The 26,323-nt window shown below is 41.4% G+C and overlaps 1 protein-coding gene across 1 annotated transcript in view; it reads left to right on the forward strand.

Moving 5' to 3' along the window:
- The first annotated feature begins 268 nt into the window (after positions 1–268).
- The window catches only part of tmem132e (transmembrane protein 132E), a 370,949-nt gene continuing 344,894 nt past the window's right edge, over positions 269–26,323 (forward strand). The window contains exon 1 of the mRNA XM_029699923.1: positions 269–1,646. Coding sequence (XP_029555783.1) covers positions 1,586–1,646 — 61 coding nt within the window. The 5' untranslated portion in view covers positions 269–1,585. The remainder of the gene's footprint in view (positions 1,647–26,323) is intronic.

The raw sequence follows: 26,323 nt of genomic DNA on the forward strand, positions 1-26,323 counted from the left end.
CACGTTGCTCACCTGGAATTTCGGATTTAATCAATAGCCTACATTTGCTTATGGCTCAACAACGAATGTATAGGCTACATGTAACATGTTATAAGAATTGTCGAAATGTTTTCGATACTAATTCACAAATTGATTTGAAAAAAATACATGATAGGCTACACATGCACACTGTCCATCTCATTGAATAAACGGTGCATTGTGTGCGTCAGACTGAGGTCTGATGAGGGTACCACGTGATTGAAATTTGGTTCATGCCACTTTCAGCTGTGCGTGTGGAATCCTCAGACCGAGGGACAACGATCTCTGTAGCAACTGCCTTTGAGAAAGTCGCCCTTTTACTGTTAAAACCTGCTTTACCGGACACAACGCATACGAGGAGTATGTATTAGCAATTTCCCTTTATTCCCTTAACCAGACGAGCGGCAACGAAAGCGTAAATGGTCAACGCTGAGCAGGATAGTGCGAAACAATCAAGTCGAACTGCCCGTGAGTTTTTGACCACAGTTAGGGGATGGATTTGGACTACTGCCGCAGATTCAGTAACTATGGTCAACATTCTTGTGTCTGAGGACGTGTAGAAGAAATATTTAGGTAGCCTAACATCGAAACGTGGTACGTGGACTGCCGTTTAAAATCTGGGAACTAGATGAACTATCAAATCACTACATGAATCAAATTAAGTGACTTGGGTTGGGAAACGCAGTGATAGTTTTGGAAACGCGGAATCTCACAGCCTATCCAATATTATTCGAGTTTCTTTTTAGTATAGCCTTTTAATCCTAGAATTTCCATTTTTGCTTACTAAAGATTCGTCTCGCCTGTGCACTGGATAACTTTTTAATAAAGGCAGGAGGCAGCCGACAAAAGGCACCCACCCGTCTTTGAACCCGAGCCCGTGTTGCCTACCGCACAGTGAAGACCGACGGACGGACTCTCCATTCATCGCGTCTGCTGGCTAAGTTGTTACATCCGGCTTTGGTTGTTTTTTTTTTGTTTTTTTTTTATATAAAAAACAAATTGCCCCGTCGTGGAAATCAACAACCGCTGTCCAGTTTCAGGACCGTTTGAAAAACACTACGTTTCTTTCTGTAGGCTAAGTGAATCAGTGTTGTATCTCAGGCACTTCAATTTATACCATCAAATCTCTCAGCCTTTATCCTACTGAGCGCGGAGGAATTGAACATCAAATAGTATATTTGTTTGCCACGTATTTGTGAACAATTGCGCATTTGTTGAATTTATTAACCAGTTGACTTGGCTTCATATTTGGAACATACATTGTGGAATACTTAATTAAGGGCGCAATTGAGCCACTTAATCCGGATACCTGTAACTTTCTTATGACGCTTGGTGCTCCTTTATAAGGAGAAGAAGTCTTCGTCATGCCTTGCGTTTTATCATAAAGCCAATCAGACAATTGTCAGATTTGCTATAGTAGACCGATTCAGTAAGGCTACACCACCACATATTGTAAACAATTGAACTTGACTCTCGAAGAACCTGCCATAGGCAAACACCGGTCGGAAGCTATATTTGAAGACTCCTGTATTCACGATTTCTTACTGGATTTACCGAGATATCTACGATGTCAATTTTACCATCTTGCAAAGGAACTCTGCTGCTCTGTGTGGTGTTAATTTCAAATGGTAAGTGCCTAACCGAGCGACGTGCAATAGCCTAGGCTATTCGCCAGAATGATAAGCCTATGTTCGATCATGACTGGTGTATGTTGTAGGCTATGTCAAGTGAGATGCGATTCCAAGAAAGCAGCAAATACAGCAGAAGTGGCGTCTTTAATTCAGATTGGTTATAATCTCCACACGCAATATAGGACCCAATTGATGCAGTGAGGAAGTGTGCCAATTTAACTCGTCTTGACATGCACAGGACCGAAGGTTTTATTCCACAATGTTAATTGTCTATTTTTAGCTGTTAGTTTATGGTTAAATTATTCATGCATGTGAGGTATACAACCAGTTAGTTGTATGCTTTCATTTGCAATGAATGGACCAGGGCCAGTGTAGTTTTGGGGGTCTATATGGTCCTCACACATCTCTCCACAAGGTGGGGAGCAGGGCTGTGTAGCTTGCCACACTTAGATTAATGAATACAGTTTTCTTTAACCATAATAAGAATATGATCAACAATTTGCTGTTCTTCCTCCTATTTGTTGTGTATTTTGAGGTAAGTTTGTCTTCCAACCGACTCTGTCGAACCGTCAGGTTTAATAAATATATAAAATGTTTTGTCACACCAGATGGGTGCAGTGAAATGTTGTTTTACAGGTTTAACCATAGTAATACTGCACCCCGGGACAAAATTAGGGTTAAGTGCCTTGTTCAAGGGCAGATCGACAGATTTTCACATAGTCTGCTCTGGTATTTGAACCAGCAACCTTTCGGTTACTGGCCCAACGCTCTTAAGTGCTGGAGGCTATGGCATGAGGAGGCTATGGCATCACCATTAGCGCAACTCTTAGAACCTCCCCTACATTGTGGACTTCAAAGCGTGAGCAATGCAAGTCATTTAACACTAGAACCGCTGCACCCCCCGCTGAACCCCCCTCTTCAAGTTATTCTGACTGCAACATTCTAACAGTGTAATTAAAACATTTCATATTGCAAAAATAATAATTGTATTGTTTTTATGAAGGCCTTGGGTAACATTGTATTCTAATCTTTATTTTATTTCAGATAACATAAAGAAAAAATGACATGCCCTCCTGAAACTGGTTATAACTCTAGTTCTGTTTGTGATATTATGATTCTTACACCAACAGTGTATTTATAGACTTATTTAGGAAATGTGAAGGATGCAGGGGGGCGTGACTTAAAAATGGTGGAATAATTTTTAAAATAATAACGAGCAGTCAAAATTACTGCTTTAGCGGTTCTAGTGTTAAACAAGGAAATTAGTTAGCAAAATCTCAAAGTACGCATCTTAGAATTACTGTAGTTTTCACATGCCCGAACTCAATTGGGCATCCCTAAAATAATATGGTTGATGTGATAGAACATTAATTTTGATTGGCAATTTAAAAAAAAATTCTAAGTCCCATACAGCTGTAGCTGGCTCGCTCCCTCTCCCGCCTCCATTTTAAGACACAGCCCTTTCAAGTGCAATTGAGCCTGGGGACCAGGCAATAATGTATGTATACATAAATAAAATAGTTTAGTCTGGGTAGGATGGGTGAAACGCAACGCAATGAGTATGTCTGTAAGAGGGTAGTCTTTTGACCCTTTTATGAAATCAGGTTTTGATCTTGGTCTTTGCAGGCTTCAAATTATGTCACAGTAGACAGTTGATGTATGGTAGTTTAACTAGGATCAGAGAAACACATTGTCTGTATGAGGTGGTCACATGGACAACAAAGGAAATGCACTTGATCAAACAAAGGTTTAAGGCCCCATTACCACTACAGGAGAATCTGAGGAGCGGAGTCTACTTTTTAATTCACATTGCATCCTTGCAGTGGCGATTTAACATGTAAATCTTGGTGGGGCAAACTCAAATATTTTCTGATGAATGCCAGCAAAGCCACTACACAATACTTGAATTGCACTATAACTGTGACAAACAGTGCTGACAAACTGGTAGGCTTACATAAAGCTGTCCCGACAGCATTCCCAACACCTTACGACTGCTACACCTGGCTATCAGCGGAGTCTTGTCTGGCAGCGAAACAGTTCATTCAGCCTCATTTACTGCCTTTAAAAAAAACATAGCTGCTATGGCTGACTTGCTTAAACAAATGTGGTTTCTACTGACAATTGAGCTGTACAAACTATGGCATAAGGGGACGATAAGCGGATAAGAGGCAATCCGTAATTTCGATTAAGACATTAATGAGCGAGCTAGGATGGATGTAGTCAATAAAACTTTGTTCAGCACTTTTGAAATGTATGACAAAAGAACATAGGCCATTCTTACAGTATTCTCCCAGCACAGGAAAAAAAAAAAGTATGATATGTATGAAATTGTATGAAATGTATGCATTCACTACTGTAAGTCGCTCTGGATAAGAGCGTCTGCTAAATGACTAAAATGTAAAAAATGTACACCAAGTCAGAACCATAGGATAAATAAAGGGGGCATATAAGCAGACAATGAAAGCTTTTATCTTAATATTTGATGATGACATTTCTCTAAGGCTATAGGCTAAATGTGCACCAACAAGTCAGAACAGTAGGTAAAATTTAAGAGGTGAAAATAGACCAAATTATTAGGGTGAGGCACATGGGCTACTAACAGTTTACTACACAACATACACTTAGTATTACTTTCTTATCTACAGTATAGATATCTTCCTGGCATATTACATAATACAGCAGCATACAATACATTTTTGGACTCCCCTTGTTGTGCTGTGCTCATGTGAAGAGGAAGGTGGCATGGCGGTCCTTCTTGTGGGCTCTTGGAATTTAGGGTTGTATGACCGTTCAAAATTATTTCCCGCATCAGAGCTAGTTTTATCTGTGTTCCCAGTTTTCTTGAACTCACTGAAGTCTGAGATTTCCCAGATCCGAGTTTCCAGTTGTTTTGAACACGACAGAAGTCATGCTGGACTGACAGCATGGCCAATGGGGTTACCCCCTTTTTCGTGATATCCAATTGGTAGTTACGATCTTCTCTCACCGCTGCAATTCCCCTATGGACTCGGCGAAAGTCGAGAGCTAAGCCGCATTACTTACTGACACACTGTCCGCTTAACCCAGAAGCCAGCCGCACCAATGTGTTGGAGGAAACTGACGACCGAAGTCGATCGACCAGCCCGCCACGAGTCGCTAGAGCACGATGAAACGAGGACATCCCGGCGGCCAAACCCTCCCCTAACTCGGATGATGCTGGGCCAATTATGCGCCGTCCCATGGGTGTCACGGCCGGCTATAACACATCCTGGGATATAACCCGGGGCTGCAGTGGTGCCTTAGTACTCAATTCAACTCAATTTAGCGATTTCCAACTTGTTTTTAATGTTTATGGCCAATGAGCACCGATACGTTTTATCGATAGTTTCTCATTATTTCTCTTCATATGACAAGGATTAAAAATGATTTGCCAGTAGATTGCCGACTTCATGCATGATGATGACTGCTTTCTAGCTAAGATTTTTAAAGTATGATGTTGACATGATCAATCCAATCAAAGCTCTGGTAGATATTTGACGTAATTGTATCTGTGGCCAATGACCTTGAGCCTTCTTGGATGGGCACTTCTAATGTAAATCTATGGCAGCACCCAAGGGGCTTGAGTTTTCTAGCTCTCCCCGTAGATTTAGTGGTGACGTAGTGTCCCATGAGCGACACCCTGAGCCAATCATTGCACAACTAGAGAACAATACCAACACCTATGCTCCGTATTTTCTGCTGGCTTCCCCGCCACCAGAGAAAGCAATGAGCTAGGCTGAAACACCTGCATTTTGGAGCTGCCTTAAGAAAGCAAAAAAGAGACCATATTTGTATGCGGCTTTAACTCAATGATTTTGTTTATTTTTATCTTTATTTTAGAGGGGGCAACTGTCATGCTCTACCTCCAGAGGTAGTGGTTGAGACGGGCTGTTGCGGTGACCGTATTACCGCCGCAACAGCAGTAATGAGTCATGACCGCAATAAAATTCAACGTTACCGCTGGGTCACGGCAATCTCCTATGCATGTTAGTAGTACCCAACTCACTAATGATCATCAGTTTGCTAATGGCCTTGTACTCAGGGCTTTATTGTCCCACTAACCACTCTGACATCAATGTAAATGCAATTTGAAAATCACTTCATTGTGATTTTGTCAATTTGAAGAAAGAAGTTCAACAAGTTGAAACTGAGTGGAAACATGATTGTTGTGGATGTTGTTTCAAATCCTAACAACTAAGTTTAAGGTGAAATGTATTCAAAACACCCATGTGCATATTAGAGCATATGAATAGGCCTATATATGATCCCAAGCCCCCTGTAAAAAAAAAAACTGAATTGAAATAATGATTGAGTTGTTATACAGTACATAGCCTACTGCATATTACACTAGGCAGAAAAAAAACACAGATTTTAAGTTCTTTGGTACATTGGTGTAGCCTAAATTAAAGAAATCCAGTTAGCCTGCAATTATAGTGAATTTGATTTTGAATAGCCTACTAAAACAACAAAAATGTATACACTTAACAAAAATATAAACACATGAAAGTCTTGGTCCCATGGTTCATGAGCTGAAATTAAATTTAAAAAAATCCATACGCACAAAGCTTATTTCTCAAGTGTTGTGCACATATTTGTTTATATACCTGTTAGTGAGCATTTCTCCTTTGCCAAGATAATCCATCTACTTGACATGTGTGGCATATCAAGAAGCTAATTAAATGGCATGATCATTACACAGGTGCACCTTGTGCTCAAGACAAAAGGCCACTCTAAAATGTGCAGTTTTGTCAACCAACATAATGTCACAGATGTCTCAAGTTTTGAAAACGCATGCAATTGGCATGCTGACTAAAGGAATGTCCATCAGAGCTGTTGCCAGATAATTTAATGTTAATGTCTCTACCATAAACTTCATCCAACGTTGTTTTAGAATTTGGCAGTACATCCAACCGGCCTCACAACTGCAGACCCCGTGTATGGTGTCGTGTTGCGGAGCGGTTTGCTGACGTCGACGTTGTGAACAGAGAGCCCGATGGTGGATGTGGGGTTATGATATGGGCAAGCATAACCTACGGACAACGAACACAATTGCATTTTATTGATGGCAATTTGAATGCACAGCGATACTGTGATGAGATCATGAGGCCCATTGTCGTGCCATTCATCTGCTGCCATCGCCTCATGTTTCAGCATGATAATGCATGGCCCCATGTCGCAAGGATCTGTACACAATTCCTGGAAGCTGAAAATGTCCCAGTTCTTCCATGGCCTGCGTAGTCACCAGACATGTCACCCATTGAGCAAGTTTGGGATGTTCTGGATCACCGTGCACGCCATCAAGTTCCGGTTCCCGCCAATATCCAGCAGTTTGCACAGCCATTGAAGAGGTGTGGGACAACCTTCTACAGGCCATAATCAACAGCCTTATCAACTCTTTGGGAAGGAGATGTGTAATGCGGCATGAGGCAAATAGTGGTCACACCAGCTATTAACTGGTTTTCTGATCCACGCCCCTAAATTTAAGGTATTTGTGACCAACAGATACATATCTTTATTCCAAGTGATTTGAAATCCACAGATTAGGGCTTCATTTATTTCAATTGACTTATTTCCTTATGAACTGTTCAGTATATTTTTGTAATAGACTGACACATTACCTTTAGCTACAGAATCTCACCACTGTGTGTTTCCATCTCCCCCTCTCGCCTTCATTCCTTTCTCCAGCGCGTAGAGAGAGGGACTGTCAACAGTTTAATGAAATTTGTTTTGCTGTGAAAACATGTTACTATCGATGTTCCTGAACAGATTTCACTTGGATCCCAAATGAAGCACTCAGTAGCTGCAGGAACAAGGTTGGGCAGCCTATGGTATACAAAGTTTTGGTGGAATATCACCTGTCGCGCAACGAAATGACCAGAAGAGCGTACCTGACGCGAGTTAAACGAACCGTCGAGAAAGTGGCCTCCATTCGAGTGCCTACGGATGACGTGTCTTTTTTTTCTTGCCCCTGTTCCTGCCCATTTCATAATGGGCCATTCTAAATCTGAACTAATTTTACATATTAGTACAAGAGAATAGTCTGATAGGTGAAAATAGGATCTCTTGATGAGAGATTGTGCAGCCTGAGGCAAGGAAAATAGCTTTTTTTCCGACTTTCTCAAATCATCAATAATCAAGTCGCATCATGCAGCCCATATGTTTTAATTTCGAAGGCATTCTATGGTTGTATCATTCACAACTAAAGTTGCCAAAACTCTAAAATCTAACGCTCAACATAGTCACTTCATATGTGCACTCTCACTCCGGAATGTGACATTTTATTATGCTAAGTTCAGTTTTATTCTTACTATAAAATCATATAATATAAAAATGTCATGGGACTTAAAAGCATATCTTGTCTGCTAAATGAACAAGCCTGCAGCCAATGGCATGGAGCATAGCCAGATAAACAGTAGGCCAAATCTTATTCTGTTCTTCGGAAAAATACATTTTCTTCGTTTCTTTAGACCTGCCTAAAATAAATAATGGATTAATTGTGATGTGTACCCAATTTATTTATCAGTTTGTTAAATTTACACTGAACAAAAATGTAAACGCAACAATTTCAAAGACTTTACTGAGTTACAATTCAAAGAAGGAAATCATTCAATTGAAATAAATTCATTATGCCCTAATCTATGGAGTTCACATGACTGGGAATACAGATATGCGTCTGTTGGTCAAAGATACGTTTAAAAAAAGGTAGGGGTGTAGAAAATAACTTTTCAGTATCTGGTGTGCAGCGTGACACCTCCTTCACATAGAGTTGATCAGGCTGTTGATTGTGGCCTGTGGAATGTTGTCGTACACGTCGATCCAAAGGATCCCAAACATGCTCAAGGGGAGACAGGTCTGAGTATGCACGCCATGGAAGAACTAAGACATCGTCAGCTTCCAGGAATTGTGTACAGAGCCTGGCACGACAATGGACCTCATCACGGCATCTCTGTGCATTCAAATTGCCTTCGATAAAACGCAATTGTGTTCGTTGTCCGTAGCTTATGCCTGCCCATACCATAACCCTACTGCCACCATGGGGCACTCTGTTCACAACGTTGTCATCCGCAAACCACTCGCCCACACGACGCCTTACACTTGGGCTGCGATTGTGAGGCTAGTCGGACGTACCTTGGTTTTAAAGGCAGGTTAGATGTAATGCTAAATTATCAAAAACGATGGCGGCGGCTTATGGTAGAGAATCTAACATTCAATTCTGGCAAAAGCTCTGGTGGACATTCCTGCAGTCCGCATGCCAATTGCACACTCTCAACTTGATACACTGCTGGCATTGTGTTGTGTGACAAAACTGCACATTTACAGTGGCCTTTTATTGTCCCCAGTTCAAGATGCACCTGATGTTCCAAAGGCTGAAGCACCTTGTAGAGGCCTGGAGATGCTAAAAGTGTTTGTTAATTAGCGGTCAGTTACCGTGAGACCGGCAGTCTTTTGCATGATTAACTAGCTGACGAAATATCATGACCGCCAGTCCTAGTCGAGACGTGACAAGTTCGCAAGTTTACATTGCAGTATACACAACATGGTCAAAAGTATGTGGACACCTGCTCGTCGAACATCTCATTACAAAATCATGGGCATTAATATGGAGTTGGTACTCCCTTTGTTGCTATAACAGCCTCCACTCTTCTGTGAAGGCTTTCCACTAGATGTTGGGACATTGCTGCAGGGACTTGTTTCCATTCAGCCAAAAGAGCATTAGTGACGTCGGTCATTGATGTTGGGCGATTAGGCCTGGCTTGCAGTCATCGGTCCAATTCATCCCGAAGTTGTTCGATGGGGTTGAGGTCAGGGTTCTGTGCAGGCCAGTGAAGTTCTGCCACACCGATCTCGACAAACCATTTCTGTGTAGACATTGCTTTGTGCACGGGGGCATTGTCATGCTGAAACAGGAAAGGGCCTTGCCCAAACTGTTGTCACAAAGTTGTCATTGTATGCTGTAGCTTTAAGATTTCCCTTCACTGGAACTAAGGGGCCTAGGCCAAACCATGAAACAGCCCCAGACCATTTTTCCTCCTCCACCAATTTTTACAATTGGCACTATGCATTCGGGCAGGTAGTGTTCCCCCTGGCATCCTCTAAACCCAGATTCGTCTGTCGTACTGCCAGATGGTGAAGCATGATTCATCACTCCAGAGAATGCATTTCCACTGCTCCAGTGGCGGTGAGCTTTACACCAGCTGATGCTTGACGTTAATCTTACACCATGCCCAAACTGCGTCCGCCATCGAGCACAAATTGATTGTGTCCCATCACACCTAACATGATCACGACACGCAGGTTGAAATATCAGAACAAACTCAGAACCAATTATATTAATTTAGGGACCGGTCGAAAAGCATTAAACATTAATGGCAATTTAGCTAGCTAGCTTGCGGTTGTTAGCTAATTTGTCCTATTTAGCTTACTTGCTGTTAATAGCTATTTTGTCCTGGGATTTAAACGTTCAGTTATTTTACCTGAAATGCACAAGGTCCTCTAATCCGACAATTAATCCATACACAACGGTCAACCGACTCGTTTCTAGACATCTCTCCTCCTTCCAGGATTTTTCTTCTTTGGACTTTATATGGCTATTGACATCTTTCTTAATAAGGTGTATTACCACAACCGACCGACCTCCGTTCATCTTTCAATCACCCACGTGGGTATACCCAATGAGGAGATGGCACGTGCGTATATGCTTTTATAAACAGAGATGGGAGAGGCAGGACTTGCACTGCGTTCAGTGTCACAAATAGAACTGACTTCTATTTTAGCGCTTGTCAACGCAGACGCTCGTTGGCGTGTGGGTGCAATGATTTAAATAACATGTATCCGTTTATTTTGCGACGCGAGCAGCATGTTAGGCTGGTGTGCGGCTGCTCGGCCACGGAAGCACATTTCATGAAGCTCCCGGCGAACAGTTCTTGTGCTGATATTGCTTCCAGAGGCAGTTTGGAACGCAGTAATGGGTGTTGCAACCGAGGACAGACTGTTTTTACGCGCTTTAGCACTCGGCGGTTCCGTTTTATGAGCTTGTGCGGCCTACCACTTTGCGGCTGAGCCAACGTTGCGCCTAGAGGTTTCCACTTCACAATAACAGAATTTACAGTTGACCGGGGCAGCTTTAGCAGGGCAGAAATTTGACGAACTGACTTGTTGGAAAGGTAGTGTCCTATGACGGCGTCGCGTTTAGTCACTGAGCTCTTCTGTAAGTCCATTCTACTGCCAATGTTTGTCTATGGAGATCACATGGCTGTGAGCTCAATTTTATCCTCCGGTCAGCAACGGGTGTGGCTAAAATGGCAAAATCCACTAATTTGAAGGAGTGTGTGTAGCAGATGGTATTTTTTTTTACTCGGAAGTTTGAAGACTCTGAGTGGTACGGTGTGACTCAATTAGCAAACAAGGGAATTCCACTTACTGTATATGCACAACAATCCATCAAAAGCTGAACAATATGAATCTACATAACAAAACGAAAGATATGTTGGTAGCCACACACCACACTCATTCCATACTCAGTCAATAATGAATCTCTAGTTCCATTCTGGTATGGTTGAAAGAGGGCTAATTGTTGCAGGTGGTGGCATTTTTAAAGTGGTATCCCTGCCTTTATCAAGGTGGGGGTTATTGGTACTGATGAGGGGGAGTGAGGTGTGTTGCTGCTAATGAAGAGAGAGCTGATGCATATGTCTTGAACACTTACTGTCCAAGTTGATTTGGCTAGATTTCATACAGAGTAATGAAACATCCAACCACCATGGTACATTACCTTTTGATTTCGCTGTTTAATATTCAAGGTGAGGTTTTTGTTGTTGCTGTGGTTGTTTTATGAAAGACTACATATTGACGTTGAGGTCTATTGAATCAACAATGGCCCTGACTGTCATGCACACAGTTGCATTGCACCATTGAGGTGCATACACACTGAATATCTCAATTCATTTTCCTTGGAGCTCAGTTTGGTCAACAGGAACAACCACGCTGATTCTGCTGTCTCAGATTCTGCTAATGCTCAAATGGGAATAAAGCCTGTCAAATGCGTTGAGGCGGACCTAAATGCTGACCAAAAAAATATTAATATATATATATTTTACCTTTTTTATCCCGAATTTCGTGATATCCAATTGATAGTAGGTCTTGTCCCATCGCTCGGGCGAGGCGTGCGCCCCCCTGAAACACGACCTCGCCAAGCAGCACTGCTTCTTGAAATAGTACTCGCTTAACCCAGAAGCCAGCCGCACCAATGTGTCGGAGAAAACCCCGAACAGCTGGCGACTGGTCCAGCGTGCCACAAGGAGTCACTAGATCGCGATGGGACAAGGACATGCCTGCTGACCAAACCCTCCCTAAAGATGATGGGCCAATTGTGCGCCGCCTCATGGGTCCCCTGGCCACGGCCGGATGCGACACAGCCAGGGGATTGAACCTGGGTCTGTAGTGACGCCTCTAGCATTGCGATGCAGTGCCTTAGACCGCTGTGCCACTCGGGAGGCCTATGGTACGTTAGTCATCTGTTATTTTTATCCCCCATTCTTTATCGTGAAGTTGCTGACCTTTCATTTTTCAAGGTGCTTATGTTCAGGCCTTTGTTTGCAATTAAAACAGTCCCATAGTGTGATTTCCCCAATGACATTCCATAGTTTCTCAAATCCCTCTGCTTTGAATAGTGATGAAAATAGTAATTGTAATGAACCCTCTTCTCAAGAGACTGGAAGAAACCCCCTTTTTTTTTTAAATGGTTTTTTTTTACATCAGAGGGAGATGCAGGTCTCTGAATCAAGTCTACTATCCTGAGGTCTTTAAATATATCAGGGGTCATATGTATCAGGCGTCTGAGTAGGAATTCTAGGATCAGCTCCACCTGTCCGTGTAATCTTATTAATTGTGATCTAAAAGGCAAAACTAAATTGGCACTCCTATTGAGACTCTTGCAACATGGCCATGGTTTAACATTCAGGTTAAAGGGGAACTCCACTAAAAAACATCTATTGATACTAGAGGTCGACCGATTAATCGGAATGGCCGATTTAATTAGGGTCGATTTCAAGTTTTCATAACAATCGGTAATCGGTATTTTTGGGCACCGATTTGCCTATTTTATTTTTTATTTTATATATATATATTTATTATTATCTAGGCAAGTCAGATTAAGAACACATTCTTATTTACAATGACGGCCTAGAAACGGGGGTTACCTGCCTTGTTCAGGGGGGATTCGTTTTTGCAACCTTCGGTTACCAGTCCAACGCTCTAACCACCTGCCTTACATTGCACTCCACAAGGATTAACAGGCTGACTACCTGTTACGCAAGGGCAGCAAGAAGCAAAGGTAAGTTGCTAGCTAGCATTAGACTTACAAAAAAAACTATCAATCTTAACTTGTGATTATGTTAACTACACATGGTTGATGATATTACTAGTTTATCTAACGTGTCCTGCGTTGCATATAATCGATGCGGTGCCTGTTAATTTTCATTGAATCACAGCCTACTTCGACAAACGGGTGTTGATTTAACAAGCGCATTTGCAAAAAAAGTACTGTCGTTGCACCAATGTACCTAACCATAAACATCAATGCCTAACAGGAATATTTAGACTTAGTCACCCATTACATAAAATACGGAACGGTTCCGTATGTCACTGAAAGAAAATAACTCTTGTTTTCGAGATGATAGTTTCCGGATTTGACCATATTAATGACCTAAGGCTTGTATTTTGTGTGTTTATTATATTATAATTAAGTCTATGATTTGATAGAGCAGTCTGACTGAGCGGTGGTAGGCAGCAGCAGGCTCATTCATTCAAACAGCCCTTCGCTGTGCTTCAAGCATTGCGCTGTTTATGACTTCAACCTGGGTGGGTATAATTTCTGGAACGTTCCAACAGGAATCTATTCCAAAAACTTCATAAATAACAAGGTTTCCAAAAAACAACGCATGGTCTATTTCATTGCGTTTTTCACTCATCACGTTTATTTCCGAAAAATGTCTGTCCTCACATGTCTGTTTTGCCTATGGACAAACATTAAGAATAAGCTACGTGGTGAGTTGATGCCTATTCGGCAGCTAGTTAGCTAGGTTTGTATGCGTTGCTACTTTGTATGCGTTGTTGGTTGGCAACCTTTTTACTTTACGTTTTTTTGGAACAGATTCCTGTTGGAACGTTCCACCCCTTCAAGCCTATCAACTCCCAAGATTAGGCTGGTGTAACCGATGTGAAATGGCTAGCTAGTTAGCCAGGTGCACGCTAATAGCGTTTCAAACGTCACTTGCTCTGAGACTTGGAGTAGTTGTTTCCCTTCCTCTGCATGGGTACGCTGCTTCGAGGGTGGCTGTTGTCGATGTGTTCCTGGTTCGAGCCCAGGTAGGAGCGAGGAGAGGGACGGAAGCTATACTGTTACACTGGCAATACTAAAGTGCTTATAAGAACATCCAATAGTCAAAGGAATATGAAATACAAATCGTATAGAGAGAAATAGTCCTATAATTCCTATAATAACTACAACCTAAAACTTCTTACCTGGGAATATTGAAGACTAATGTTAAAAGGAACCACTAGCTTTCATATGTTCCCATGTTCTGAGCAAGGCACTTAAACATTAGCTTTCTTACATGGCACATATTGCACTTTTACTTTCTTCTCCAACACTTTGTTTTGCATTATTTAAACCAAATTGAACATGTTTCATTATTTATTTGAGGCTAAATTTTATTGATGTATTATATTAAGTTAAAATAAGTGTTCATTCAGTATTGTTGTAATTGTCATTATTACAAAAAATAATCGGCCAAGTAATCGGCATCGGCTTTTTTTCTGGTCCTCCATTAATCGGTATCGGCGTTGAAAAATCATAATCGGTCGACCTCTAATTGATACAGTCCCAAAATGCATTTTGCTTCATCATGATGATGTGGCTGGTGGCACTTCTATTATTGAAAGTCCAGTATCTAAAACGTGACTGACATGACAAACATTTTGGGACTGTATCAACAGTGGACTAATGACAAAAATACAAATTTTTTTTTTAGGTGAGTTCCCCTTTTTAAGCTTGCAAGAGTCTCAGTAGGAGTTCTGATTTTATTTCTGCTTTTTAGATCAGAGCTAATAGGTTTTTGTGCCTGTTGGAGCTCTCAATTTCCCTATGTACATTTTGTTAAAGTGGGATTTAAAGGGATTAGTGTGGATTGTTGACCAAAAAGTCAGTGGAAGAGATTCTAACTATATAAAACACTTGATTTAGATAAGTAATCAACACCCTGAGTCAATACAGGTTAGAGTCACCTTTGGCAGCAATTTCAGCTTTTTGTCATTCTGGGTAAGTCTCTAAGAGCTCTCTACACCTGGATTGTACAATATTCTTCAAGCTCTGTAAAGTTGGTGGTTGATCATCGCTAGACAGCCATTTTCACGTCTTGCCATAGATTCTCAAGTACATTTTAAGTCAAACTATAACTTGGCTACTCCTGAACATTGAATGTCGTCTTGGTAGGTAACTCTAGTGTATATTTGGCCTTGTGTTTCAGGTTATTGTCCTGCTGAAAGGTGGATTTGTCTCCCAGTGTCTGTTGGAAAGCAGACTGAAGCAGGTTTTCCTCTAGGATGTTGCCTTGCTTAGCTCTATTCCATTTATTTTTTTTATCCTAAAAACTCCCTAGTCCTAGCTGACGACAAGCATACCCATAACATGATGCAGCCACCACCATGCTTGAAAATAGAAGAGTGGTACTCTGATGTTGGATTTACCACAAATGTGTTGTATTTGGGGGAAAAAGTTAATTTCTTTGCTACTTTATTTGCAGTATTTAGTGCATTATTGCAAACAGGATGCATGTTTTTGAATATTTTTATTCTATACAGGCTTCCTTTTCGCTCTGTCAATTAGGTTAATATTGTGGGGTAACTACAATGTTTGTCCATCCTCTGTTTTCTCCTATCACAGCCATTTAAACTCTTAACTGTTTTAGTCACCATTGGCCTCGTGGTGAAATCACTGAGCGGTCTCCTTCTCCATCAACCGATTTTAGGAAGGACACCTTTGAAGTGACTGGGTGTATTGATACACCATCCAAAGTGTAATGAATAACTTCACCATGCTCAAAGTGATATTCCCATCTACCCATAGGTGCCCTTCTTTGCGAGGCATTGGAAAACCTCCCTCCCTGGTCTTTGTGGTTGAATCTGTGCATGAAATTCATTGATCGACTGAGGGACCTTACAATTACCTGTATGTGTGGGGTACAGAGATGGGTAGTCATTCAAAAATCATGTTTCTGACTTGTTAAGCAAATGTTTTTATCCTGAAGTTTAGGCTTGCCATAACAAAGGGGTTGAGTACTTATTGCCTCAAGACATTTCAGCTTTTAATTTTTTATTAATTTGTAAAAAATGTCTTAACAATTCCACATTGACATTATGGGGTATTTGTGTGTGTGTAGATCAGTGACACAATCTACATTTTTAATAAATAAATGTGGGCTGTAAGGCAACAAATTGTGGAAAAAGTCAAGAGGTGTGAATACTTTCTGGAGCTACTGTAAATATTTATATTGTTCTCTCCCACTCAGGGTTAGGATGCGCCCTTCCACCCCAGGTACTGCACAAAGAGGGAAGCACTACATCACACACACTCAAATCATCAAATCACATTTATTTATATAGCCCTTCTTACATCAGCTGATATCTCAAAGTGCTGTACAGAAACCCAGCCTAAAACCCCAAACAGCAAGCAATGCAGGTGAAGAAGCACGGTGGCTAGGAAAAACTCCCTAGAAAGGCCAAAACCTAGAGGAACCAGGCTATGAGGGGTGGCCAGTCCTCTTCTTGCTGTGCCGGTTGGAGATTATAACAGAACATGGCCAAGATGTTCAAATGTTCATAAATGACCAGCATGGTCAAATAGTAATAATCACAGTTGTCGAGGGTGCAACAAGTCAGCACCTCAAGAGTAAATGTCAGTTGGCTTTTCATAGCCGATCATTGAGAGTATCTCTACCGCTCCTGCTGTCTCTAGAGAGTTGAAAACAGCAGGTCTGGGGCAGGTAGCACGGCCGGTGAACAGATCAGGGTTCCATAGCCGCAGGCAGAACAGTTGAAACTGGAGCAGCAGCACGGCCAGGTGGACTGGGGACAGCAAGGAGTCATCATGCCAGGTAGTCCTGAGGCATGGTCCTAGGGCTCAGGTCCTCCGAGAGAGAGAAAGAAAGAGGGCATACTTAAATTCACACAGGGCACCAGATAAGACAGGAGAAATACTCCAGATATAACAGACTGACCCTAGACTGACTGACACTCAATTAAATGGTTTTACTGGTCTGCAAAGTCACTAGATTTCGCAATCTATTCCCTGCAAGAGGGAACCCTGAAGCCATTGGTCGGTTTTGCCTCCCATTGCTAGGGATATTTACTCTCGCCTTGGCCAGTGGAGGCGAAGCTGTCAAAAGCAATTCCACTAAGGGATCACTCATCTGGCGCAAACTCTGTCCATTTAAAGGTAATTTACCACCTTCACAAGTGCAGTCTCAGTGCTATGATGGGGTCTAAAGCCAGACTGAATCATTTCGTATACATTGTTTGTCTTCAGGAAGGCAGTGAGTTGCTGCGCAACAGCTTTTTCTAAAATCTTTGAGAGGAATGGGAGATTCGATATAGGCCAACTTTGTTTTTTAAAAATATTTTCTGGGTCAAGGTTTGGCTTTGTGTTCGTTGTCCGTAGCTTATGCATGCCCATACCATAACTGCACGCCACCATGAGGCACTGTTCACAACGTTGACACGAGCAAACCGCTTGGCCACACAACGCCATTCACGCTGTCTGCTATCTGCCCAGTACGTTTGAAACTGAGATTCATCATATGAAGAGCATGCTTCTACAGCATGCCAGTGGCCATTTGCCCACTAAAGTCAGTTACGAACTGCAGTCAGGTCAAGACTCTGTTGAGGATGACGAGCATGCGGAATGAGCTTCTCTGAGATGTTTTTTGACAGTTTGTGCAGAAATTCTTCGGTTGTGCAAACCCACATTTTCATCTGCTGTCTGAGTGGCTGGTCTCAGACGATCCTGCAGGTGAAGAAGCCAGATTATTTAGGTCATGGGTTTTGCTGTGGCAGTCAAGAAATTGTCAGCCGGTGATTGTCAAGCAAATGAACTGCCTGTCTGACGGAAATTGACCGTTTAATTAACAAACACTTAGCATCTCCTGCCTTCCACGCATAGCATACAAGCCACTGATGCAGACATTTACATTTTAAAAAGTCTACATCCATGTAATATAGCCTACACATCACAATAATCCATTATTTTAGACAGGTCTAAAGAAACATGATATGAAGAAAATGTCTATTTCAGAAGAACAGAATAGCATAGTCTGCGTTGACCTTATGTTAGGCCTTGGTCTGGCTATTCCATATGGCTGTGGGCTACACTAGTTCATTTAGTAGAGAATTCCGTGGCATTATTTTATATTATGAAGAATACAATTGAACATAGCTGAATAAAATAGAAAGGATATTTTCTACAAACGATTTGAGGGAGTGCGCACATGCGGCTATTCTGTGTTGATCGGTTAACAAAGAAACAGGCACTCCTATATGCTTAATTTAAAGTTATTTATGTAACTTTAGTTGTGATACAAATGTTGGGCTATATATTTACATTTTTAATACATTTAAAGGCTGCATGATGCAACTTTTAATGATTTGAAAAAAGTTGCATGTAAGGCAAGAGCTCTGCTTTGTTGTTTTGCGCAGGCTGTACCTACTTCATCACTCTCGTTCACAATTTGACAAGCACTTGATAATGCATTGAATTTCCGGGCTGCATCCCCTTTTGTGTGGCCATAATCCCCCTAAAATAAAAAACTTGCCTTTTGTGGCCGTTGTGCGATTGGGCTGAATATAATCATTAAAATTATTTTCTCCCCACATGATCTGGTCTTTCTCACAGGCTACAAGTGTAGACCTGTAGACCAACACATCGGGGATGCAACTGCGCGTCCTTATTCTGAGGTGCATATTGAAGATGTTGGAAGTACTGTCCATATTTACTTTTCGTCAGCCAACAAGATGAGTAGGCCTAACGTACAGCAACAGCACTAGCCTAGGGCAATCTACTATCCCCCATAGTACAAAAGTTGACCTTTTCTTTGCGAGAAATAAATATTCCAAACCTTGTCTGGGACAGTTGTGGGATACGATAGATCCCAAATTAACACAACCAATAGCATAAAAAAAACAAGTTTTAAGCAATAAGCCTGATGCAACAGATGAGAATGTTCAGCTAAAATGTTAAATTGTTAGGCTATTTCTTCACATTATAAGCGCAGCAATGTGCACACGGCAGTAGGCTATAAACTCGAAGCTTCCATTTGCAGGAAAACCCCATTCTCAAGTGACCACAAATGGGATTATGCATGTAATGCTTTTATTATAAAGGTACATTTTTATGGTGACAATGAACTTCCCCAAACTTGAAACTCACTCTACATCCATTGTAAAGCAGATTTGTGCTTCATTTGAAGTTATTTTGTTACTTTAATCAAAATCAAATCAAATGTATTTATATAGCCCTTCGTACATCAGCTGATATCTCAAAGTGCTGTACAGAAACCCAGCCTAAAACCCCAAACAGCAAGCAATGCATGTGAAAGAAGCACGGTGGCTAGGAAAAACTCCCTAGGAAAAACTCCCTAGGAAAAACTCCCTAGAAAGGCCAAAAACCTAGGAAGAAACCTAGAGAGGAACCAGGCTATGAGGGGTGGCCAGTCCTCTTCTGGCTGTGCCGGATGGATATTATAACAGAACATGGTCAAGATGTTAAAATGTTCATAAATGACCAGCATGGTCAAATAAAAATAATCATAGTAGTTGTAATGTAACTTTAGTTGTGATACAAACCTTATCAAAACATTTAGGCCTATGGGCTAGGCTATATGAGGTGTGCGACTATGATTTGAAAAGTCGCAAAAAAAGCATGCACTGTTTGCCTTAAGCTGGGCATCATTCACAAGTGATGCGCTGATTATTTTCACCCATCAGACTGTTCTTGATTTAATCTTGTCTTTACATATACTAAATAATGTGTGACATTTGTTTTGATTTAGAATGGACCATTATTATGCACCTGTCTCAACAGGGGCAGTGGGGAAAAAATATGTCGTCTATGCACTTAAATAGCGAATGGAGAAGGCTTTTCCCGTGGTTCATTGTCATGCCAGCCAGGTAGGCTATACTCCTGTTTTTAAAGGGAAGCAATGTGCCTAATATTAGGAAGGTTGGGAAATAAATATAGTAGGCCTAGCCTATAGAAAGCTGATGGAATCCTCTTTTTAATGGGGCAGTAGCGTAGCCTAGTGGTTAGAGCATTAGACTAGTAACCGAAAGGTTGCAAGTTCAAATCCCCAAGCTGACAAGGTACAAATCTGTTGTTCTGCCCCTGAACAAGGCAGTTAACCCACTGTTCCTAGGCCATCATTGAAAACAAGAATTTGTTCTTAACTGACTTGCCTAGTTAAATAAAGGTAAAAACATTTTTTTTTTAAATGGAGGCAATCACTCTGTTTTCTCACGCAATTGCATAGCCTATAGAAATGTTGTGCAACATGAGCTCATGGGCTCTCATGAAGTGTTTAATTCGATTGCATTGATGTCAGAGTGATTAGAGGGAGAGTACCAGGCGGTTAGTGAGCATTAGTAGCCTACCAAACTTGCTAACAGGGATGTAAACAAATTTGTCCACAACATTTTAGAGCGATACGATTTTTATGGAAAATGTCTGGGATCTCTTATTTCAGCTCATGAAACATGGGACAAACTTTACGTGTTGCGTTTTATTTTTGTTCAGTATAGAATGATTGTTGTCTAAGATTAGCCAAAAATAGATGTTTAAACATGTTTAAAATAAATGTTTTTTCTCCATTTCCAGGTTAAGAACATACCTGTGAAGCAGGGTGAAAGGTTGTAAATGAAACTGGTTCACCAATAAAATAGATTTATCACACTATTGATATTCCAATGCAGGCTTATTTAGGTAGGGGTGACTTAAAAAGAACATTGACAAATGTCCTCACAGCCCCAACACCCTTTTCTCTGTCATAGTACATTCTAAGATTAATCTTATCAACTACTTTGCATTATATGAGTATATGTTTGTCTTGGACGGGATCAGACCTCTCCTGTTCTGTCGGGAACAACTATTAACTTTGACGGTGAAAGTATTTATTGCACCGAAATATGTCAGCACGCATCCAAAGAAGACCGGTGTATGAGCCATGTTATGAAAGATGCCAGTTTATTATATGTCTCCCTAAATCCTCTGTCAGTGGTTGATTAGTAATGTGAGGAGGCATTGAAAGTCTCTCCTGAACATGCATGCAATGCCATCGGTTTCTGTTAAAGGTCCAATGCAACCCTTTTTTTATGTCAATATCAAATCATTTCTGGGTAACAATTAACTACTATTGTGATTGTTTCTTAGCAAATAGAAATTTCTGAAGTAAGAACTTTGTTAGGACTGTCTGGGAGTGGTCTGTGATTAACCTTATTGTGTGGAAGTATATACCTTAGTGCACACACATTTGAAATGAAGTTTTTGACTGCACTGGACCTTTTTTATTAAATAATGATTGGCACCAACTGGAAGATCATGACAATAGATATTTGCTTTACATTGAATCTGAGATGTTTAGTTATGTACAGGAAGATCTCATGGCCAACCTATTGAATGGTGTTAATGTCTGGCTCATCTTGAGCTTTTTGAACTACCGCTCTCTTACCCCCCCAACCCGGTCATATTTCACAGAAATATGATGAAACTATAGGTCTAGTCTTAAATGCCTTTCAGAATGCTGTCAAGCATGACTAAGCCATTTATATTTATATATATATATATATATATATCATCTCTGTTATCAAGCAGACAAGGTGACATTGGGTATCTCTGATCTGTTAGCTTTGAATATCTACCATGTTTACTAGTCCTGTGGTATGTCTGAGCTGTCCTTCCTCTGTGAATTGATTGTCTGAGAGTGCTTTCACTGTCCGCTGCATAACATGCCTGAGGTGGAAGTGTTTTCGAAGTCATGATCTGTGTTTGCTTGGTACACCTCCTACCACTAGCCCATTTACACAGAGCACACTGACACTGTGAATATGGACTATAGCTACCACGCTGCATTCTCAATCCAGCCCAAATGTATCCATTGGGAATTATAGCATTTGTTTTTTCAACCAACATCCTTTACTTTTTGTTAGTCAGTGGGTCAAATTAAACAAAGTTCAGTATTTTAGACCTTTTATGTCCGGTTTCTTAACCTGACAGTATATGGGCCAGAATAAAAAAATTCACGGTTCAGATTTAAGCCTTTAATACTAGCTGGGCCTCGAGCCATCCTGTTCTGAACCTTTGACCAGTAATTTTGATGTTAACATTCAAACAGTCTAATAAATACATTTATTATATGCTATCACAAAAATAATAATTTATGAAGGTCTTAGGTAACATTAGAATACAATAACATTTTCCTTAGTATGTCACAGAAAAAAACATAAACCAGCACATTTTAAGTGTTAAAATCCATTCTTATTTCATTTTGGCAGGTCTTAAACACTGAACATAAGAAAATGTATTTCAAACAGAATAGTATATTTAAGTTTTATGGTACTAGACTGTGCTTAGCCTAGGCAATATGCTGCCTTTTCTGAAAAAGTGTTATTTTGAAAGAGCCCATCTGCTCAATTTGGAAAGTTTGCCAAATGTAATGTTTTTTTTTTTAAACCTTAGCATATGCTTTTTCTGATAGGCAATATAAATCAATGTTTGACTTGCATGAACCTGTGTACGATGTTTAGAAAAGTTGCTTTTTGATAAGCTCTGTTCCCTTTGTCAATTAGCCTACACACGCTGCACTGTTCATCACTCTTCATTCAGGATTTCACAATTGATAATATTGTCACCCATCAGACTATTGTCAATTTAAACTAGTCTTTAGGCTACATCCCATTATTATGTGTGAAATATTACATTGTGATATTGAAATACTAACAACGTCTGTGTGTGAATAGACTTATTTTGGAAGAGTCAAGGACGGAGGTGGACAATGGCAGAGATATTTAAGTCCCTATGATGGTTTTGGCTCTTCTAGTGTTAAGCAGAACCAGGATAATATGCAGAAAAGAACCTAAAGCAAATATTCCATCTGCGAATCATTTTCATGTGGTATGTTGGATGGGGCTACATGACACTATAGGTAATGACGTGGTTATTCTTTTTGCGGAGACAAATGAGTAAGTGCACTGTCACATTTTGTTACTCGATCAGCACCATAATTACATTTTTTTTTTTTTTTTTTTTTTTTTTCCCTCAGATGTGCCTGACAATTCGGTTTGATCCGTAATGGGCTTCAATCTCATTAAATGCTAATGGCTTCAACAGACTAAACCAGAATTTTAGGTTTTATTATAAAAATGTTCTTTGAATGTCTGCCAAGGACATGCATTAAAGGCGCATCTGGCTTTTTCATGTTAGGTTGGATAGTCGCGAGCCACCCGCTGTGACAAGTGAGCATTTCTAAATTGCGAAGGAATATTGTGACTGCATTGGCGATTAGTTGTTGAAAATCTGAGGATGTTGCCCCCCCCCACCACCACCAAGGGCTCGAGGTCTTAATGATCACTTTTTTCTGAAAGTAGCACACACATTGTTTACATGCATTGAACATTACCCTTTGCATGATAGACCCCATAATCACAATGATTTCAATCTACAAGTAGGCCAAGGATGAATACATTTTCTAGTGTTATTTTATGCCAGCTGGACAGGGGTCTCCATATTGAAAATGTCCCCTTTCTGCTTTAAGTAGCCTTTATATCAAGATATAAATGGATGCTCCCTCAGGCACGCTGTTTACCCATCATGGAGAACAAAGCTAACATAGTCTTATTTTTGTTCATGGCTACATTTTTTACCTGCAGCAGCCAACTCCACTATACCAGCATTTTGACTTCGATACAGATTTAGTATCATGATACTCAATACCATCATGATATTCTATACTAAAACAATAAAACAGCAAAAAAAGTAACAGATTGGTACTAGATCCAGAGAGAGAAATTCCGCTACTGTGCTGTTCAATTGCTGGGCATCTTGAGTTCAATATCATTACATTTTGTCAATTTGACAAAACCATGTATGCGTTTAATGAATCAATTTAGCTTTATGTAGTTTGATTGGTAAACAATGTAATGGTAATCATTTATTTGAATGGTACATCTCTTGATAAACTCATTAAATCAAGATCTAACATAGGCCTAGTAACAATACAGGTGAATGCATATTCAATAGGAGTGTGTGCATATTGTGTTATTGAGCTTGTTTTGACTGATTTCATGAGGCTACAGATGACAATCTGTTTCCCTTTTTATTTGGTACTTATTAAATGGTACTGGTCAACAATATTTGCATAAAGTAGCAAGCTCTTCTTTTATAGAAGTGTGCGTTGTGTCTTTAAGACCCAGTAAGGACATCATTCATGTGGCACCAACAACACCGCTACTCTTGTCAAGATGGCGCAACAGCGCCTCTACTTCCTAAGGTGACTGAAGATTGTGCAGCGGCTCGAAATACTACTGCTGCACCATCGAGAGCGTCCTGACCAGTTGCATCAGGGCCTGGTATGGAAATTGCTCTGTCCACGACTGCAAGGCCCTTCAGTGGGTGGTGTTCCCACCCATCCAGGTCATCTACTTGAAACGGTGCCTGAAGAAGTCCCGAGGCATAATCAAAGAACCCACACACCCCAGCCACAAGCTGTTCACACCCTTACTGTCGGGAATGAGGTATGATACCAACAGGTGTGAAGAAGAAGAGACTTGCTTGGGCCAAGAAACACGTGTGTGTGTGTGTGTTCCAGTTCCCGCCAATATCCAGCAACTTCACACAGCCATTAAAGAGGAGTGGGACAACATTCCACAGGCCACAATCAACAGCCTGATCAACTCTGTGAAGCTGTCACGCTACATAAGGCATAACTACACCGGCTCTGATGCTTGTCGGATGTGGCAGGGCTTAAACTATTATGGACTACAAAGAGAAACCCAGACGCGAGCTGCCCAGTGACGCGAGCCTACCAGACGAGCTAAATACCTTCGATGCTCGCTTCGAGGCAAGCAACACTGAAGCATGTATGAGAGCACCAGCTGTTCTAGATGACTGTGTGATAACGCTCTCGGTAGCCAATGTGTGCAAGACCTTTTAAACAGCTCAACATTCACAAAGCCGCGGTGCCAGAAGGATTAGCAGGACGTGTACTCAAAGCACGCACGGACCAAATGCCACGTGTCTTCACTGACATTTTCAACCTCTCCCTGACCGAGTCCGTAATACCTACTTGTTTCAAGCAGACCACCATAGTCCCTGTGCCCAAGGACGCGAAGGTAACCTGCCTAAATGAATACCGCCCCGTGGCACTCACGTCGGTAGCCATGAAGTGCTTTGAAAGGCTGGTCATGGCTCACATCAACATTATCCTCCCGGATACCCTAGTCCCACTCCAATTCGCATACCGCCCCAACAGTTCCACAGATGACACAGTTTCAATCGCAGTCCGCATCGCCCTTTCCCACCTGGACAAAAGGAACACCTATGAGAATGCTCTTTATTGACTACAGCTCAGCGTTCAACACCATAGTGCCAACGAAGCTCATCACTAAGCTAAGGACCCTGGGACTAAATGCCTCCCTCTGCAACTGGATCTTGGACTTCCTGACGGGCCGCCCCCAGGTGGTAAGGGTAGGTAACAACACATCCGCCACACTGATCCTCAAGACAGGGGCCCCTCAGGGGTGCGTGCTCAGCCCCCTCCTGTACTCCCTGTTCACTCATGATTGCAGGCATGACTCCAACACCATTAAGTTTGCTGATGACACAACAGTGTTTGGCCTGATCACCGACAATGATTAGACAGTTTATAGGGAGGAGGTCAGAGACCTGGCAGTGTGGTTCCAGGACAACAACCTCTCAATGTGAGCAAGACAAAGGAGCCGATTGTGGACTATAGGAACAGGACCCCATTAACATCGACGGGGCTGTAGTGGAGCGGGTCGAGAGTTTCAAGTTCCTTGGTGTCCACATCAATGAACTACCATTGTCCAAACACACCCAAGACAGTCGTGAAGAGGGAACGACAACACCTTTTCCCCCTCAGGAGGCTGAAAAGATTTGGCAAGGGTCCCCAGATCCTCAAAAATTTCTGTCGCTGCACCGTCGAGAGCACCCTGATTTGCATCACCGCCTGGTATGGCAACTGCTCGGCATCTGACCGTAAGGCGCTACAGAGGATAGTGCGTATGGCCCGTTACATCACTGGGGCCAAGCTTTCTGCCATCCAGGAACTATATACAAGGCGGTGTCAGAGGAAAGCCCAAAAAATTGTCAAAGACCCCAGTCACCAAAGTCATAGACTGTTTTCTCTGCTACCGCACGGCAAGCGGTTCCGGAGCGCCAAGTCTAGGACCAAAAGGCTCCTTAACAGCTTCTACCCCCAAGCCGTAAGACTGCTGAACAATTCATCAAATGGCCACCGGACTATTTACATTTTTTACTTTAATTTATTTTGTAAAGATTTTCTTAACTCTTCTTGAACTGCACTGTTGGTTTAGGG

This window comes from Salmo trutta, chromosome 19 (genome assembly GCF_901001165.1).
Source record: "Salmo trutta chromosome 19, fSalTru1.1, whole genome shotgun sequence".
Lineage (NCBI taxonomy): Eukaryota > Metazoa > Chordata > Actinopteri > Salmoniformes > Salmonidae > Salmo > Salmo trutta.